The sequence below is a fragment of the Pristis pectinata genome, chromosome 14 (assembly GCF_009764475.1).
Source record: "Pristis pectinata isolate sPriPec2 chromosome 14, sPriPec2.1.pri, whole genome shotgun sequence".
NCBI classification, from domain to species: Eukaryota; Metazoa; Chordata; class Chondrichthyes; order Rhinopristiformes; family Pristidae; genus Pristis; species Pristis pectinata.
Genome location: NC_067418.1, coordinates 24,620,987 through 24,637,402, shown reverse-complemented (window position 1 = coordinate 24,637,402; position 16,416 = coordinate 24,620,987). Strand labels below are relative to the sequence as shown.

General features: G+C 38.7%; 1 protein-coding gene across 8 annotated transcripts in view; it reads left to right on the top strand.

Annotated features, from left to right (window-relative positions):
- Nucleotides 1–16,416, top strand: part of LOC127577661 (serine/threonine-protein kinase BRSK2) — a 773,538-nt gene that overhangs the window by 721,955 nt on the left and 35,167 nt on the right. For 6 of the 8 annotated variants that reach the window (XM_052029045.1, XM_052029037.1, XM_052029043.1 and 3 more), the window contains 2 exons: nucleotides 2,882–2,971; nucleotides 5,031–5,078. In XM_052029045.1, coding sequence (XP_051885005.1) covers nucleotides 2,882–2,971; nucleotides 5,031–5,078 — 138 coding nt within the window. The remainder of the gene's footprint in view (nucleotides 1–2,881; nucleotides 2,972–5,030; nucleotides 5,079–16,416) is intronic. The other 2 variants (XM_052029044.1, XM_052029041.1) reach the window with 1 other exon arrangement.

Genomic DNA, 16,416 nt, shown 5'->3' with positions numbered 1-16,416 from the left:
TAACCAACATCTAGTGAAATTAATATCTGTTTTGATTATATTTGTTTTAAAGGGACACACTCAAATATATTTTGATATTGACAGTGTGCGATGTATATCCCAGTCAGTCTCCCTTTGTAATCTCCCCACACATTTTGCTAGTGTAATATGTTCAGTAAGGAATATTCCCAAATTGATTTTCATTTTGCATAAATTCAACACCCACCCTGACTTCATTCTGAGTCAAGTGTGGCAGTACAAAATGCTTCTTAAACAAAGTTCTATTTTAAGAACCATCGCCAACAAAAAAAAACTCTGACCTGACTACATTCAGAATGACAGTTGGTTTAAGTTGCACCCAAACAGCAGCTCAGTGATTGGTGAAGAGGGGATAGTGAATTGTAAAATCAAGTTTACAGCACTATAAAGGACTCTGCAGGTAATCATTAGTGTCTGACAGCCTTTCATTAAAGTGGCACTAACTTCACTCCTGGGGAAGAGGAAGCAACATTTTAACAGCAACATCACTTGCAAATGATATGTTTGTGCTAAATGACTCATGATGCAATTTGTGTCATAGCATCTTAGTTTTAAGTTAACAGAGAAAGAAAGTTACCAAATATTTCATGGTTACATTATTAATCAGAAACTCAGGGGTGGAGCAGTGAATGGCAGCCAATAACCTAAAGACATAGCACCTGAGGTTTTATATTTTGGCCCACATTAGCATCACTTTAAAGAAGCCTAGAATATTTTAGCTTCCAGATTTCATTAGAAAGCTGCTGGCACTGGGGAGGAAACATGCAGAAATGGGGTGAAATGCATGTAGTCCAGAGCTACCCACCAGGGCTGGGGAAATGCATTGAATTTGCTATTCTACATGGGTTCCCATGACTGGTAAGAAGGTCTGTCATCGAGTTAGTCATACAGCATGGAAGCAGGCCCTTCGGCCCAACTGATCTATGCAAACCAAGATACCCATCTAAGCTATTCCCTTTTGCTGCATTTGGCCCATATCCCTGTAAACCTTTCCTATCCATGTGTCTGTCCAAGTACCTTTTAAGTGTTGTTAATATACCTGCTTCAACCACTTCCTCTGGCAGCTCATTCCATACACTGACCACTCTCCAAGAAATACCCCTCAGGTTCCTATTAAATCTCTCACCTTGAACCTATGCCCTCTAGTTTTTGATTCCCCAACCCTGGGAAAAAGACTGTGCACATTCACCCTATCTATTACCCTCATAATTTTATACACCTCTGTAAGATCACCCCTCATTCTCCTACTCTCCAATGAACATAAGTCCCAACCTGCTCAACCTCTCTCCATAGCTCAGTCACTCAAGTCTTGGTAACATCCTCGCAAATCTCCTCTGCACCCTTTCCAGCTTAATGGCATCTTTCCTATAGCAGGGTGACCACAACTAAACACATTATTCCAAATGTGGCCTCACCAACATCTTGTACAACTGCAACATAACATCCCAACTTCTATACTCAATGCCCTGACTGATGAAGGCCAGTGTGCTAAAAGCCGCCTTCACCATGCTGTCTACCTGTGACACCACTTTCAGGTAATTGTTATATTTTTTAAAAATAACTTATTGGGTTTCTTCTAGATCCCTGACATTGGTTTGGCTTTGCAGGAAACTCTCTTCCATTTCCCACAAGTCTTCAGATAAAATTTCTAGTTGATTGTCATTGTTGGGACCAACATACACATGTCCCTACCTCCTTTGGTTGGGTGTCCTTGCCTTGTCCCCAGTGCTGTCTTACAGTTGCACCAGGTCAGGTCCCCAGTATTTAAGCCTGTGGAAGTGACCATTTTAACTGTGCAAATTTCAAGGCTATTTGTATACCTACCCACCTGCACATTCAGTGCAATATTAGCAGCAGTATCTCCCCACAATTTCATTTTCAAATTAAATATTAATATACTTCATGAGCAAGGTTGAGGAATGGGAGAAGGCTTTGGTTAACTCTGTAAAATAAGAAAGAAGTCGCTTCATTAAAATGCATTTATATTCATCTCAGGAAAATGAGTTTCACAATTGTGATATGTAGCCATTGATGTCTCAGATTCCAGATTGCGATATGTTGTTTACTTGATATTTTGTCATTACTGCCACCAATTCTGAGATTCTCTTTATAGCCTGAAGAGTGAGACAGTGTGCCCCACTAACCTCTCCACAGCTGCAGTCTCTGTGGTTCTGTTATTGACCAAAAATACTCTCACTTCCTGTGCTCAGGCTGAGCAACCAGACACTGATGTGGTAGGTCCAGAGGACCAGGGAAGGAGCTGCAAAAGCAAACCCAATGAATGAAATTGGATTTTAAGTAACAGTCAGGATTGAACTCAAGATCCTTCAACATACTGCAATTCATTTGTTAAGATTTCTGTTTAGTATCATGTGGGGAACCTCTATAAAGAGCAGCCTATCTCTCGGCAATCAATTTGTATTCAATTGCTTCCCAGAAACAGCAAATGCTGTCATTCATTCATTTTAGAAATATTATATCAATAGCACTTGTTAAAGATTCAGAAATAGGGATCACACAGGGCAGAAGAAAAGAAATCCCAGGAGAAGAGAAGGAATATATAAATTAATCCAAAAAAAATGAGCTAGTGTTTGCTACATTTTTCTGGATAAAACTTCACATAGCAATGGTCAAACACAATCATCATTTTGTTTCATTGCTGCATGACAGAAGTAATGAAATAGAGATAAAATTATTGCAGTTAATAATTAGAGTAATTTTATGAGATTCAAAAAGTGGTCAGGTGAAAAAAACATAAATTATGCAGTGTCTCTGATACTCTGTGCCCATGTGGCTGAGTATGCTGTGCTTCAAGAATACAGGGGTCATTCCTTTTATCTTTAATTCTTTGCTTCAATTCTAGGTCCAAGTCGTCGGTTCAAAAGAGTGGTGGAAACAATTCAGGTCCAGTTGTTAAGTACACATGACCAGCCTGCTGTGCAACAGTTGTCTGGTAAATATTAAGTTTTCTTGCAAAAGGGATAATGTGCTGAATTGATGCCATGTTATATGCTTATAAAAACAATCCTAAACTGACTTCACTATTTCCATCATGATATGTAATTCGGATCTCCCAGTATTAATGTTCAGATAACCGTCCCTTTAATCTGCTGGTAATTGTAAAATTGATGGAATAAGAAGTTTGGCTTTTATTCGGTTTTTCTCCTGCAATTTTCAGAACTTTGCATGATTAGCAAATTTTCTGTTGTTATTTTTCCATAACTGAATTTGATTACATCATTGTTACACTTTGGGCAAGTGCAACAAAAAGCTTATTACAAACTGAGAGCTACAATGCACCTTGTAAGGGTAAAAAGTCTTTCTTTGAAGTTGTGTTACAAGTTACACAAGTTTTGTCAACTTCAAACAAAATCAAAAAACAAAAAAAGGATTTGCTCCTGGATTGAAAACTATTTTATTGGAACATAAGATATCCTAAGGAAAAAAAGGACAGTTTGCTGGAGTGAAGTTCCACAGTACCACACTGTTTGAGTAAAACTCAATGAAGGAAGTGAGAAATTGATACTGACCAGTGAATGAATGAGTAAGCTCACATGTAGAGGCTTGCTCGCCATTGTTTGCACTAAATATGTAATGAAGTAATGTCACAAAGTCAATGGAGCACATTTTCAGAAGCAGAATTAAATGTGCATATGTTACCACAATACACATTTGGCACAAACAATGGAGGAATATTTCTGGGCTATTTAAGGTGTATGCAGCAGAGTAAAGCTTGTCCGTCTCCAATGTGGAACCAAATAAATGAACAGAAATTGATGATTGCTGCAGTGGTGCTGAAGTATCAAGTCCTATATCCAAAACCACTGATGTTTTGAACAATGCACATGATTGGGTTTTAAAGCGAGGACCCATAGGAGCCACTCTCCATAGTAACCAACTGGACCCATGTGAAAACATAGCTTTCACAATGATGTTAGTTTGAATACATTCTTTGTCTCTGGATGATATGCTTCCATCATTAGTCTTGCAGCTAAAATTAGTTATGGATATGTTTGAAATGCAGCAAAAATCCAGTAGTAACCATTGGCATTTTTCAGCCTATATTGCTTCAGGTTGCTCAGGGAGGCTAAAATTGTACACAAGGATCTCCAGGAGCAAATCCTATTTCCCTCCACTGGAATGCTGTTCCTTGTACCTCCAAGTCTCATTTATAGCTTTGTATATGCAGCTGGTGCTTTACTTATAACTTGATGGTTCAAATGTTATCCAGTCAGATGAACAAGTGGAAAGATTAGGCCTCATCCTGTTTTTGTTTTGTGGAATTTTACCAAGATATATTTCACATGTAAAAAGTTTTGCAAATTTTGGTAAAAATTGACGTTTTTTCCAGTAGTTTTAAAAAAAAGTTTCAATGTAAAATTACCTTTTACCATCTGTTTTTGTAAAGCGTATTGAGATCTTTGCAATTTTTTAATAATTAATAATATTTGGGTGACCTTAGCAAATTGTAACAGAATATTGCTTTCTTAAGGAAACTACAGTCAAACCTTAGCTCATTTGAATGTATCTGCCTCATGCTAAACAAGTACAGTTTCCCTCTGGAATCCTGGGTAACATTAACAGTGTTTAATCAAAATATTCTGTTGTTTTCAGCAAAATATTCTGCTGTTGTTTTCCATCCCCATGTAATGACAACACTATTACTTCATGATATGTGTGTGTGCGATCATACCATTCCACATCTTTCAGCTCCCTGATGAACTTCTCTTTGCTTATTCTCTCCATTTTGGCGGTCATGGGATTTTAGAATCTCATCAACCCTGCAACTGTCATCCTCAGGAAGACTGAATTATTTCTATCTAAGAAGATCTGCCATTCAACAGATACAGTTCAAATGGGGTCATGTCCATGAAAAAATATTGTGGGACCTTTATTAAAAAATTACCATTTTAGTATTAATCTAGTTATGATTTATTTGTCTGCATATTCTTGTTTTGGATTATTGGTTTATGCAGTAAAGAAACATGTACCTTTCTCCTCCTGTAATCCAGCAACTTCTCACTGTATGCAGCTGCTGACTGGCAGACTTTCAAAATGTGGTAAGAACCCCCCCAATCCACCAATCACTCTTACCCCCCCCCCCCCATGGAGAGCACTGTGTTATGTCTTTTAAGTTTTCAGATTTTGAATCCACGCTTCTGACCACACTTTAGTTCCTTCTGTTGCTGGTGCTGCATGTTGCAATATGTTATCATTAGCCCAGTCTTATGCAGCAGCCGCTGGGTGACTTTGCCTGCCAGATAGGCTTGTGGTGCATTGAGATGCCTTACTGCATTTTTGTTTTGGCAGTGAATGAAAAGATCGCAGCTTTAATAATCCTTTCAAGATGAGCCTCAATTACTTGATTATTACTGCTTTTCCCGTCAGGCAGTTGCTCACTAACCTAATATTCAGGACTTGCTGTTGCTTTGCTCATGTTCCAGTGCACATAAAATGCTAAGTGGACAGGAAAACACATCTAACACCCCCACTGAATTGTGCATGATTACACAAAGACTAAAGTGTATTTTGTTTGTACAATTTATGCTAAAGTATATCCGACAAAATTTTTCTACTTTGTGTATATATATATATATAATATATGTTTATTTATATATATATAAATAATTACTTTTATATGTAACTTTTATTGTTTTATAGCATATTCATAAATCTGGGCTCTTTGTGCTAATGCTTTTGAAAATATCATTGAGACCTGCAATAATATTGATATTCATTGGAAGGAACTATTGACCCTTTCTTGTGCATGTATTGTATTCATATTTTGGTGTTTGTATCGTAAGTCCCCTGGTGATTCAGTTCTGAAATCCACAGCCTAGCCTGATACTCAGCCAGAAGTCAGGAGGGACCGGGCTCAGTGGCTGGTGCTAAAATAGCTGTTCTTGACCAAGACATTGATGCTTAAATTGCCCTTAAAGCCACCAAATTATGAAAAATCAATTTTGATCATTTCTGTCCAATTATGCCTTTTAGACATTGCCTGAGCATGGGTGGCAATTAAGGACAGGGTCAGATTCTGCTTTGACGTTCTCCTATGTTGAATTGCCTGTCAACACCCACTCTGTACGTTCATGTGCAAATGATAGAAGATTGAGCAAGATAACAGAGGATTTACAGTATTCATATTTCACAGGAAGTCAATGCCTTTGCAAAAGAAGGGGGAAACAGTGGCTATATATAATTCTCTCTCCCTAAAAAACATTACAAATCTAAAATGGTAAGATACATTTTAAATTTGTACTTGCATTTTTACTAATATTAGTAAACTTATAGCTAAAGGTATGGTTGATGTCTCATTTCGATACAAAAGAATTTTTGAATTGGGATCTTGCCCAGAGATAGTAAAGCATCACACAGCAGTGTGCAAAGGATGGAGAGATACCTTCTGCCTGCTGGTGAGGTATGATTAAGTGTGCCACAAAGCTGAATGAAAGAAATAACATTTGTGGCATAATCATGTTCGAATTAGATAGTGATCCTCAGTGCATTTTTTCTACGAGGGCTCTCAGAATCAGGCCTTTCAACCCAACAGATCTATTCAGGGTTCATGGTCAAAACAAGCCTCCTCCCACTTGCTTTGCGTTACCATACCGAACAAGATCTGGAATATTTGGTTCCCACACTTGAAAGGACATTTTTAAAATTAATGTTATATAGTAAATTGTTAGGAAACTCCCAGCAAAACATTTATGATTTTAAAGTATGGTATAGGGTAGACCAAACTTTGTGTACAGATACTTTGGAGAATCCTTGTAACATTTGTGTAATACATTTACACAGTGTCATTGTAGAGAAATGGTGCTATTCTCAACTGGTTTCTAAGATTTTGTTGGAAATGCTTTATGTCTGGATCAATACCGCACTTCTCAAAGTTACTTTGAGATTAACTACTAATGGCTGTTCTCTTCAGACCACTACTACTGGATAATGCTTTTTGAGAAAGACTTCTGATCCTTTCAGCAGCAGAAGCTTATATTTAGCTCTTTAAGTCACATGCTTCTAAAACAACAAGCTTACATTTTATAGGTTCCTTGATGCAAGTGTAATTGTATTCATGTGCTAGTTTTGTCGAAATCACCATCAACTTCCCTGGAATTATACAAAATTGTTAAAAGTATTAGTAGAATCCTGCTGTTGAAGGTAACAGGAAAAATGTACATTCTTACCTTACAGCAATCTTAACATAGTACTCCAGTAAGATTTTTAGCTTTAAAACTATATGGAAACTCCACAAAAGCTTTCAATCCACTTTCACAACTTCATTCAGTTAGAGGTGCAGTCAGAAAGCTGCTTTTAAAATTACTTTCTTTCTTATGTCTACTTTTCTGATACTTAATAACGCTGACATTTCCTACTATCCCGTTGGTATATACCTGAACATAAAAGAAAGGTACATAAGCAAGCTGAAATTCATTCAGGGCCCATGTATTCTGAAAATTAAAGTTTCAACCCTTTTAAATATCATCCATCCAAATTGAACACCGCAGGTGTAAACTAGCAATCATGGAAGCTTTTCTATCTTTGATGCAAGGTAGGGTACCAGAGGATGAATAAATCAAAATTGCTTAAAGAATCTCAGTAAATCACCAGCAAAATTACATTGTTTCATGCTGTGCCTAAAATTATGGGTGAATCTTAAACCCATGGTGCAGAGCCAAAAATGTACAGCTTATTAGCCTGTTGATAGAGGCACTACAAGAGGTAGCTGGGTTTAATGGATGGGTATTAAAGACTGAAGGAATTTAACCACAGTGTAATTACACTTGTACCCAGTCTTTCAAGCCAAATATTTATTTTAAGCTTTGATTACCGCTTAACTACATATCGTGGTCAAGGACAGCTTCATGGACATAGGAATATGTATTTGGGCACATATTTGTGATGCACAAATCATGGAAAGTAGGCTCCACAGAATTACTTGATTACCTAGGATTCAACAAGTCACAATTATCTCTGTAAACATACAGCTCATTTTAAAGTGAATTATTGAATTCTCATGGAAAGTTTTGGTAACCCATCAGTAAGTGTATTGTGTGGTGTGGCACTCACATCAGTAAGAATCTGTTTTAATTTCTGTTGAATGCTGAGCTACTTGACATAAGCGTTCCTAGACCAGTGAAATGAAGATAATCAGGACTTGCAGTTCTGACCGATGTTCTGTATTGCCTCCAGTAGTCAATGTTAACTCATTGTCCATATTCACACACAAAAGAGGCACCAGTTGAACTTAAGGAGAGGATATTTAGGCTACATCAAACCATCCTCTCTAATGCCATTACTCCAGCAAGGGGTTCAGCATTCAGCTCCAGCATCAAGATTTGAACCTGCCCAAAAGTTTCATATTACAGCAATGCTGTCATACAGCAATGGAAAACAAATAAAATCGCAAATGCAAATGTAAAACAAAAAGAAAAATGTTTGAAGAACTCAGCCAGTCAAGCAGCTTTGAAAACTGTATATTTTCCATCCTTTACCCAGTTCTGAGGAAGGGTCATAGACCTGAAATGTTAACTGGTTTCCCTTTCCACAAATGCTGCTTGACTGGATGAGTTATAGAGAAATAGAGTGGAAAAGCAATACAGCACAGATAAAGGCCTTTCAGCCCAACCAGTTCATGCTGACCCTGGTGCCCACCCAACTAGTCCTAATTTTCTACGTTCAGCTCATATTCCTCCAAGCCCCGCCTCTCCATGTACCTATCCAAGTTCTTCTTAAATGTTACTATTGTACCTGCCTCAACCACTTCCTCTGGCAGCTCATTCCATCAACACTGCACAAACTAACATAAGTAAATTTAGTATAAGACAAAATTCCACAGTCAAGAGTTCTTCCCGAATTTCTCTTTTTGTTTCAATGCTGCCATACTACCTGGAATTGGGGAGATGTCACAAATACAGACATTGCAGTCAGTTGTTCAAAGATAGTTTAGATTAAGGGAATCAGTTCTTTATCAGAAATATTTACTACTGTTTACTACCTTGACATTTTTTTTAGATTTTTCAGTCTTTATTTAATTTCACCATTCCCAGTTTATCTTATTTTCACTTTGGCGTTTGGCTGCTCTGAGCTAAGAAATTTTAAATGTGTTCGTTCCCAGTATACAATATATATCCCAGTATATTTGAGATATAGATTTGAGATGTAGAAGCTGTTATAGCTTATACAAAATATTTTGTGTGCACGTTAAACATAAAGGTATTTGAAATGCATTATTAATTGGGAGAGTAACCTTTCATCTATAATAGTCCAAGTCCATCCAAGTTTTCTGTATTTTAATGCACAGTGAGTTCATGTCACTTCAATCCAATACCTAGTAGAAAGCTCTCTGGCATAAAATTATCCCCAGTATAACAAAAAGTGCAGAATGGCCAGAGTAGAAAATGAAAAATAATTGTATTGGGATGAAATCAAGGCTAAGGGATAATATAAAGGGTAGAACATAAAACAGTACAACACAGGAACAGGCCCCACAGCCCATGATGTTGTGCTGAATTAAGCTAGTGACACCTAATCCCTTCTGCCTGCACATGGTCCATATCCCTCCATTCACTGGATATTCATGTGCCTATCCAAGAGCCTCGTAAACGTCTCTATTATATCTGCCTCTGCCACCACCCTTGGAATCGCATTCCAGGGACCCACCACTCTCTGTGTAAAAAAAAAAGTACCTCCCCACATCTCCTTTGAATTTTAAAGCAGAGGGACCTATACCATATGATTACACTGAAGTATATTTGATGCACAAAATGTTCCATTCACTAGCAACATGTTAACTTGATGAGCAGAACAAATTGTGTATGTGTGTAACAAGGGTCTCACAGTGGAGTCCATCCAGCTTTGCATGGAAGCATGGAAAATCAACACACAAGGATTCCTCTTGCAAGTAGAATAAAACAGAATGATCGGGCTAGGGTCCCCTAAGTTGGACTTGCCAAGTTTTTCTTTAAGTAATCTATTCTAGATGCAACCAAACAGATTTCCTCCCTGCCCCTGCATCTGCTTCCCCATGTCTTACTCACTTGCTTCAGTTAATAAAATGTTTAGTAAATTATATACACACATAATAAAGCAGTCTTACACAGGTTTAAACATCTGTAATGCATAAGATTCAAAAGGCAATTTGAAACAAAGCAAGTTTTTGTTCTTGAGTGGTTCAGTTAATCTTCAATGTAGTACAAGGATTTAAATTCACTATACCTGCAGCATTTAATACTGATAGCAACCCAAATAAAAAGCATTGTATCTATCACTGAGAGGGGATTGTAAATCAGAAGTTTTCTTACTTGGTTCATAATCCGTAATTTATGCATTCACACACAGCTCCATGTATTATCTATTTTGTACAGCAGTTAATATTTTCTTTTATGTGGCTAGCACCAGCTGTGGAACTCTATGTAATCTGGGATATTATATGGAATTAGCTCAAAATAAATTCACTGTAAAATGAAAGGAAATGTGCTGGGTCTTCAATAAATGCTGAAAATTATTGTGCTGGCAATATGTGGACCCACAACGAATTGGATTTTCTCCAAACCCAGGTAGCAACATTTCCATGAAGAACTCGTCTTAGGAATTCTTCTTAATCAGCCCCTCAGGCTAGAGGATGCCTTGCTTCCACTGAGGTTTTGTAGGTTCTGTAGTGGCTCATGTGGCCAATATGGGAACCACAAACTCTTCCACAGAAGGGGCAGCATGTGCTTGATGAGGCTGATGGAGGGATAGTTTGTGAGGTAGTGCACTCCTTCTGCCACTATGCAAGGCTTCTGTGTGCTCCAGATGCATGGCCTAGAGATTGAAGTACAAGGAACCCCACCTTCATTTTCAAATGTATAATAAAAATTAAAAATGGCAAATGCTGGATACACTCATCCGATCATGCAGTGTGGATGAAAAGCGAGAAAGAGGATCAGAATGGGGAAGGAGAGAAAATAAATTAATATAAAGTTGCACAGAGTTTGGGAGGAGGTATAGATAGGACAAAAGGAATTTCTCTGTTAGAATGAGGCTAGCATTGCCTTGGAAATGATCAGTAAATGAGGTCATCCAGTTAATCATACAATAGAGCCACTCTGTCCTATCTGTCTGTTGCCTTCTGCGCTGTTATAACAAGGTACTATGCAAGCTTAAGGAACAGCACCTCATCTTTTGTCTGAGCATGTTGCAGCCTTCCAGGTTCAATGTTGTAATCTACAACTTAAGGTAACTCACTTTCTCTGTCTGTAACAGAACAAGCCAGGTCATCCATCTATGACATTGGCTCAGTTTTCCTCAGTCCATTAGCGCAGCTTGATCTGCTTGACACGTCATGTAGCCCTGCATTTCACAACTTTCACATACCTTTATCTGTGTTCTCACTCTCTAACTGTCCTCATTTCATAGGTTTAATAAACAAAGGACTACGTTGTCTCCGGCAAATTGTCCCCCCTTATTGACTCAATGACCTCATCCAGCATCTACCCACTTCCATTGAGTTACCACAAGGGTCGTCAGTTGGGAAAAGAAACATTGCATAGATGTAAGCTGTGTTTGGCATCCTCCATGCTGAAGTGCAAACAACAGACAACAGTGCTGCAGTAGTAGAATCATTCATCTGTCTCAGCTGCAGCAGCAACATGCTGGCAAAGAGGCAGAAGTATGAAGACCACATTCAGTTTCAGGTGAATATCTGAAACAAATTGGCAGACAGATCTGGAAATCCGGAAGAAAAACAGAAAACGCTGGAAAAGCTCTGCAGTCAGGCAGATCTGCGCAAAGAGAAAGAGTTAACCTTCTATGTCTAGAACTCTTCTGAGTTTTTACAGCATTTTCTCTTTTATTTCAGATTTCCTGCATCTGGATTTTTATTTTCAGACGCATTGGGTGCTCCAGTGTTACAGTGACAAAAGAGATCTGCCTGTACACAAGAACACAAAAAATAGAAGCAGGAGTAGGCCACTCTGCCTCTCAAGCCTGCCTTGCCATGGCTGATCTGCCCCGGGTGTCAACTCCTCTTCTGTGCCAATTCCACGTAGCCCTCAATTCCCCAGTCTTTCAAAAACAGATCTCCCTCTCTTTAAATGCCTCCAGTAATCTAGCTTTCACAACTCTCTGCAAGGAGTAGTACTTTAAGTAAGAGAATTCCAGAGATTCACTATCCTCCATGAGAAGAAATTCCTACATATCTCCATTTTAACTGACCATCTGCTTGCAGCTATGTCCCCTTATTTGAGACTCTCCCACAAGTGGAAACATCTCAACATCTGCCCTGTCATACCGCCTTAGGATCTTATGTTTCAAGAAGATCAGCCCCCGTTCTTCTGACATTTTTTTTGCCCTTTATTAGCAACATGTATGGCTACCCCATATTGTTGGATGGCTCAGAGATGTGGCTAATAATAGCAACTGTGTGCAGGATACATAACACATTTATCCGATAGTACCAGCTGTCACTTTGCATCCATTTTAGTGAAAACAACGAGGTCTATTGACAAGCAGAATCCGAGGCTGTGAATGAAATAATTAGGATTGAGGTCTTTTCTTCTTGGTCGACATTATTTTGGAGCACACCTCAGTTATTCACACAAAGCTCTGTGCCACCATGGTCCTGCAGCTAACTTGGACAGACTACAGTTAAGGCTGACCTTGGGCATAACAGTCTTGGACTGTGTTCAGTGCACCATCGTGCTCAGGACGGTGTCGCCTAGAGATAAATCATGTGGACTGCTATACACCAGCCAGGGCAAAGAATTGAGGGGAAAAAAGAGAACATGATAAAGAGAAAGACTGGAGTAATATTTTGTTACTAAAGGAAAATTAGTTGTCTCATGATTTATGAGATTTCTTAATTTTTTCCACATAATATTGGAATGTATACTGCTGGAATGTGCATTGAACCTGTTTGGCTATTTACTTATTGACGTATTGTCATGACTTTTAATACAGAGGTAGCCTCAGGTTACACAGTGCTCAGGGGCAAGATGCATGGATTTGACGGTATGAGAACAGTGAAGTCAGTTTGGAGGCTCTCAATTTTTGACAAGGTGCTTCATTTCACCTTCAATATTAATGTATTATCCAAGGCAGCCACAGGAAATTGTACTGCTCAGTAGTTCAATCCAGCCAAACAGATTTATAGGCTTGTATAAGTTTTCTAGAGTGGAAAAGGCCTGCTTGAGTAGTTCAGCTGCAAAAAAACAATGATTGAATGACTGGAAAATCCAGCAGTGATTGCAGTTTAAAACCTGTCCTGTTCCAACCTAAGCTGATTTATAATAAGGTCATTGAAGGAACTGTATGAGGGGCACTGATGGCTGGTATGGAGGAAATTCATCTTCTACTTTATGTAAGCTGCAGCACGAGCCTCTTCCATCTGGAAGAATGTCACAATTTGACTTTTACTACTATTATATTTCAGTTTCTAACCAAAGAATTTTAAATTTCTACTGGTAACCAGTTGGGCAAATTGTTTACTTCCAATTATTACCAGTGGTATACAGTAATATCCAATTCTGGCCTGTTTCACATCCCCAGTTTCCATCACTCTTTGACGCCATGCCTTCATCTACTTTGGCCCTAGCCTCTGGAATTCAGCCTTTTAACCTCCCTGCTCCTTTGGCTCAATTGTTATCAAATTGTGTGTGGAACATGCTTGGGACGTTTTACCACTTCAAAGGTGCTTTAATGGCATGACGGTGCAGCTAGTAGAGGAGTTGCTGCCTCACAATTCCAATGACTCTGATTCAATCCTGACTTTGGGTGCAGTCTATGTGTGGAGTTTGCATGTTTTCCCTTTGGGTTTTCCTCTGGGTGATCCCATAGGTATGCAGATTGGTAGGCTAATTGGTCACTATAAATTGCCCAGGTGAGGGATAGAACCGGAGGGAGAATTGATGGGAATGTGGGGAGTGTAAATGCGTGATGGATGGTTAGTGTGGACTCAGTGGGCTGAAGTGCCTGTTTCTGTGCTGTATGTCTCTTTGATTATGTAGGTGGTATTCGCATTTCATCCCTTCATTTTGAATCAGTTGTTTCCTATTTTTCTGGGTTCACCTTTTGCGGGTGCCAGCCACACTTGCATAGTTAAGTCAAATATTTATTCCTTATAAACAACCTTAGTCATTGAGGTGCAAATCCATGTAACTTGATCAGAAATTTGAGCAGTGATGGTCAGGTGGAGTTGTTTTACCACCTATTCCCTTTTCAGCCCTCATGTTTACCAGCCACAGGAAGAGCTGTTGACTTACTGAATGCTTGGTTGCAATCAAAGGTGAAAATGCCATGATGTGCCTTATCATTTGGAATTTCCATCTCTTCTTGTTTGATCTCTTGCCTTTTAAAAAAGGATTGCCGGCCATTCTGAGTAATTTTGTACAGGAATTAACATTACCAACTGGAATGGTTAATTCTAGCCTGCTTTTGGAGACTTTTTTTTGCTGATACTTTGATATCTGTTTTCCTGTATTGTGCTGTAGGATTAGCCATAGGTCTCCACATTACTTCAGACAACAGGTTTTCTCTTTGAAAAGCCAAATCCCTTAACATGTGAGGAAGAAGTCTAATGATTTTGCTGCTCAGGCAACATTGGATCTACGCTGCATTTACCTGCCAACATCTATTGTAACCCCCTGAGCAGTACAGTGAATCTCCACCACAGGCACCACACAGCCCATAGTATCCTCATTTTAATCATTCATTATCCCAATTCTTTTTGCCACAGAAGGGACAGCCTCAGAACTGCTTAAAAAAATCAGGACTACAATGGCAAATCATGCAGATATGCTTTCCCAGGCAACAAGCTCAATGCCGATATAAGATAGTTGGTTCAATCAACACAGTTCAGTACACCAGTAATTTTTGAAACTGTTCTTCAAGTGCCTGCTTGATCTGAGGATTTCCTAAAAGTATTCTCTCTAGGCTCCGAGGATTGTGTTTTTGTGGTGAATGCTCGAAAAAAGATCCTATTCTGGATCCCAATGGATAAAAGATCTCAATTGCTGGCTGCCAGAGCTTTCTGCACTTCTTTCATACATCAGATGTCCTCTTTATTGTCATATTGATAGAACATCTACGAGTAACTCCATTTACTGGCTTTATTTTCTAATATCTACATTTTATCCTTTCCCTCCACAATTAAGCCATTGTCCACAGATCCTTGCCTGTGCAACTCAGCCACTCATCCTGCCTGTTGAAGGTAGTTTTTAATCCTCCATAATAACAATACCTTTACGTATACAATTAGTTGTGCAGTGGGTTCTATGCTATATGTGTCAAGAGCTTATTACTTTAGTGTTTCTCCAAGATGCCAATGTGCAAAGTATATGCTCTCTAATTCTAGCCTTGCACTTCAAACATGGTCCCTCATTGGCATGAGTGTGTGAGATGGCTGCCAGAATGCCCTGAGAGTCCATCACAATGCATCAGTTGTCACTGGGATTTTTGTCATGGGGGCTCCCTACTGCATGTTCTTTGAAGGTGGAGCACATTTATTACTGGAATGCAAACCTGTCTTCACCACACTGAGAACCACCATCTGCAGCACCCGTCTGGAATGGCCATGGTGCTTTGCGAGCTTTATTCCTTTAAAATGTGAAATCAATCTCCAAAAAAATGGGTAAAATAAGGTGATGATTTTTAAAAATGAAATAGTGAAGGCTGTCCCAAGCATAATGAAGGATACAACAATGTTAAAATGTTAAGAAAACTCAGAAAAGGAGGGGATTTTGTTGTAGGGGGTGGAGGTAAAACAGAGGTATTAAGAACATACTTGACATTTATTCTACAAACGATGATGGAAGTGACAACATAGAAATCCTAGAGAAGGACACAAAGCTGAGCAATCACTGTAGAAAAGTAATTAGTACATTCAAAGCTTCTAAGCCATTGAACTCCAATACCATACACAATAAGAGTTGTATAATTGTGTTGGCTCTTTCTTGAAGTAATGACTGTCTGAATGGAATGCAATTTCTGCAGCATATTTAAAATTTAAATAGGTATCCAATATAAAGTCGTACAGGAGACTTTTTATCAATATTCAGATGTGTGGTACAAAGGAAGTAATGCAGCATGGATATCAGATTGGTTAACAATCAGTAAATAATGGATGTTCTACTGATTCTTAATTAAACCACTTAATGTAATATCAGAACCCTTTCAATCCTTTCCTGGAAATAACACTTCCTCAGGATGCCTGGATGATACTCTGTGTAAGCAGAGCCTTCAGTGGTCGCTGTGAGTTGTCTCTGTTACTCAGCCTCACCCAGATTATTGCAGTTTTACAAGCTGAAGAAGGAAAAAGTGGTCCCAGGAGTAACGTTAATTTGATTCCAGACCAATAAAGATTGAAGTACAAGATTGGTTATTTTGTGGACTTTCCTGACATATTGATGTAGAACTTGA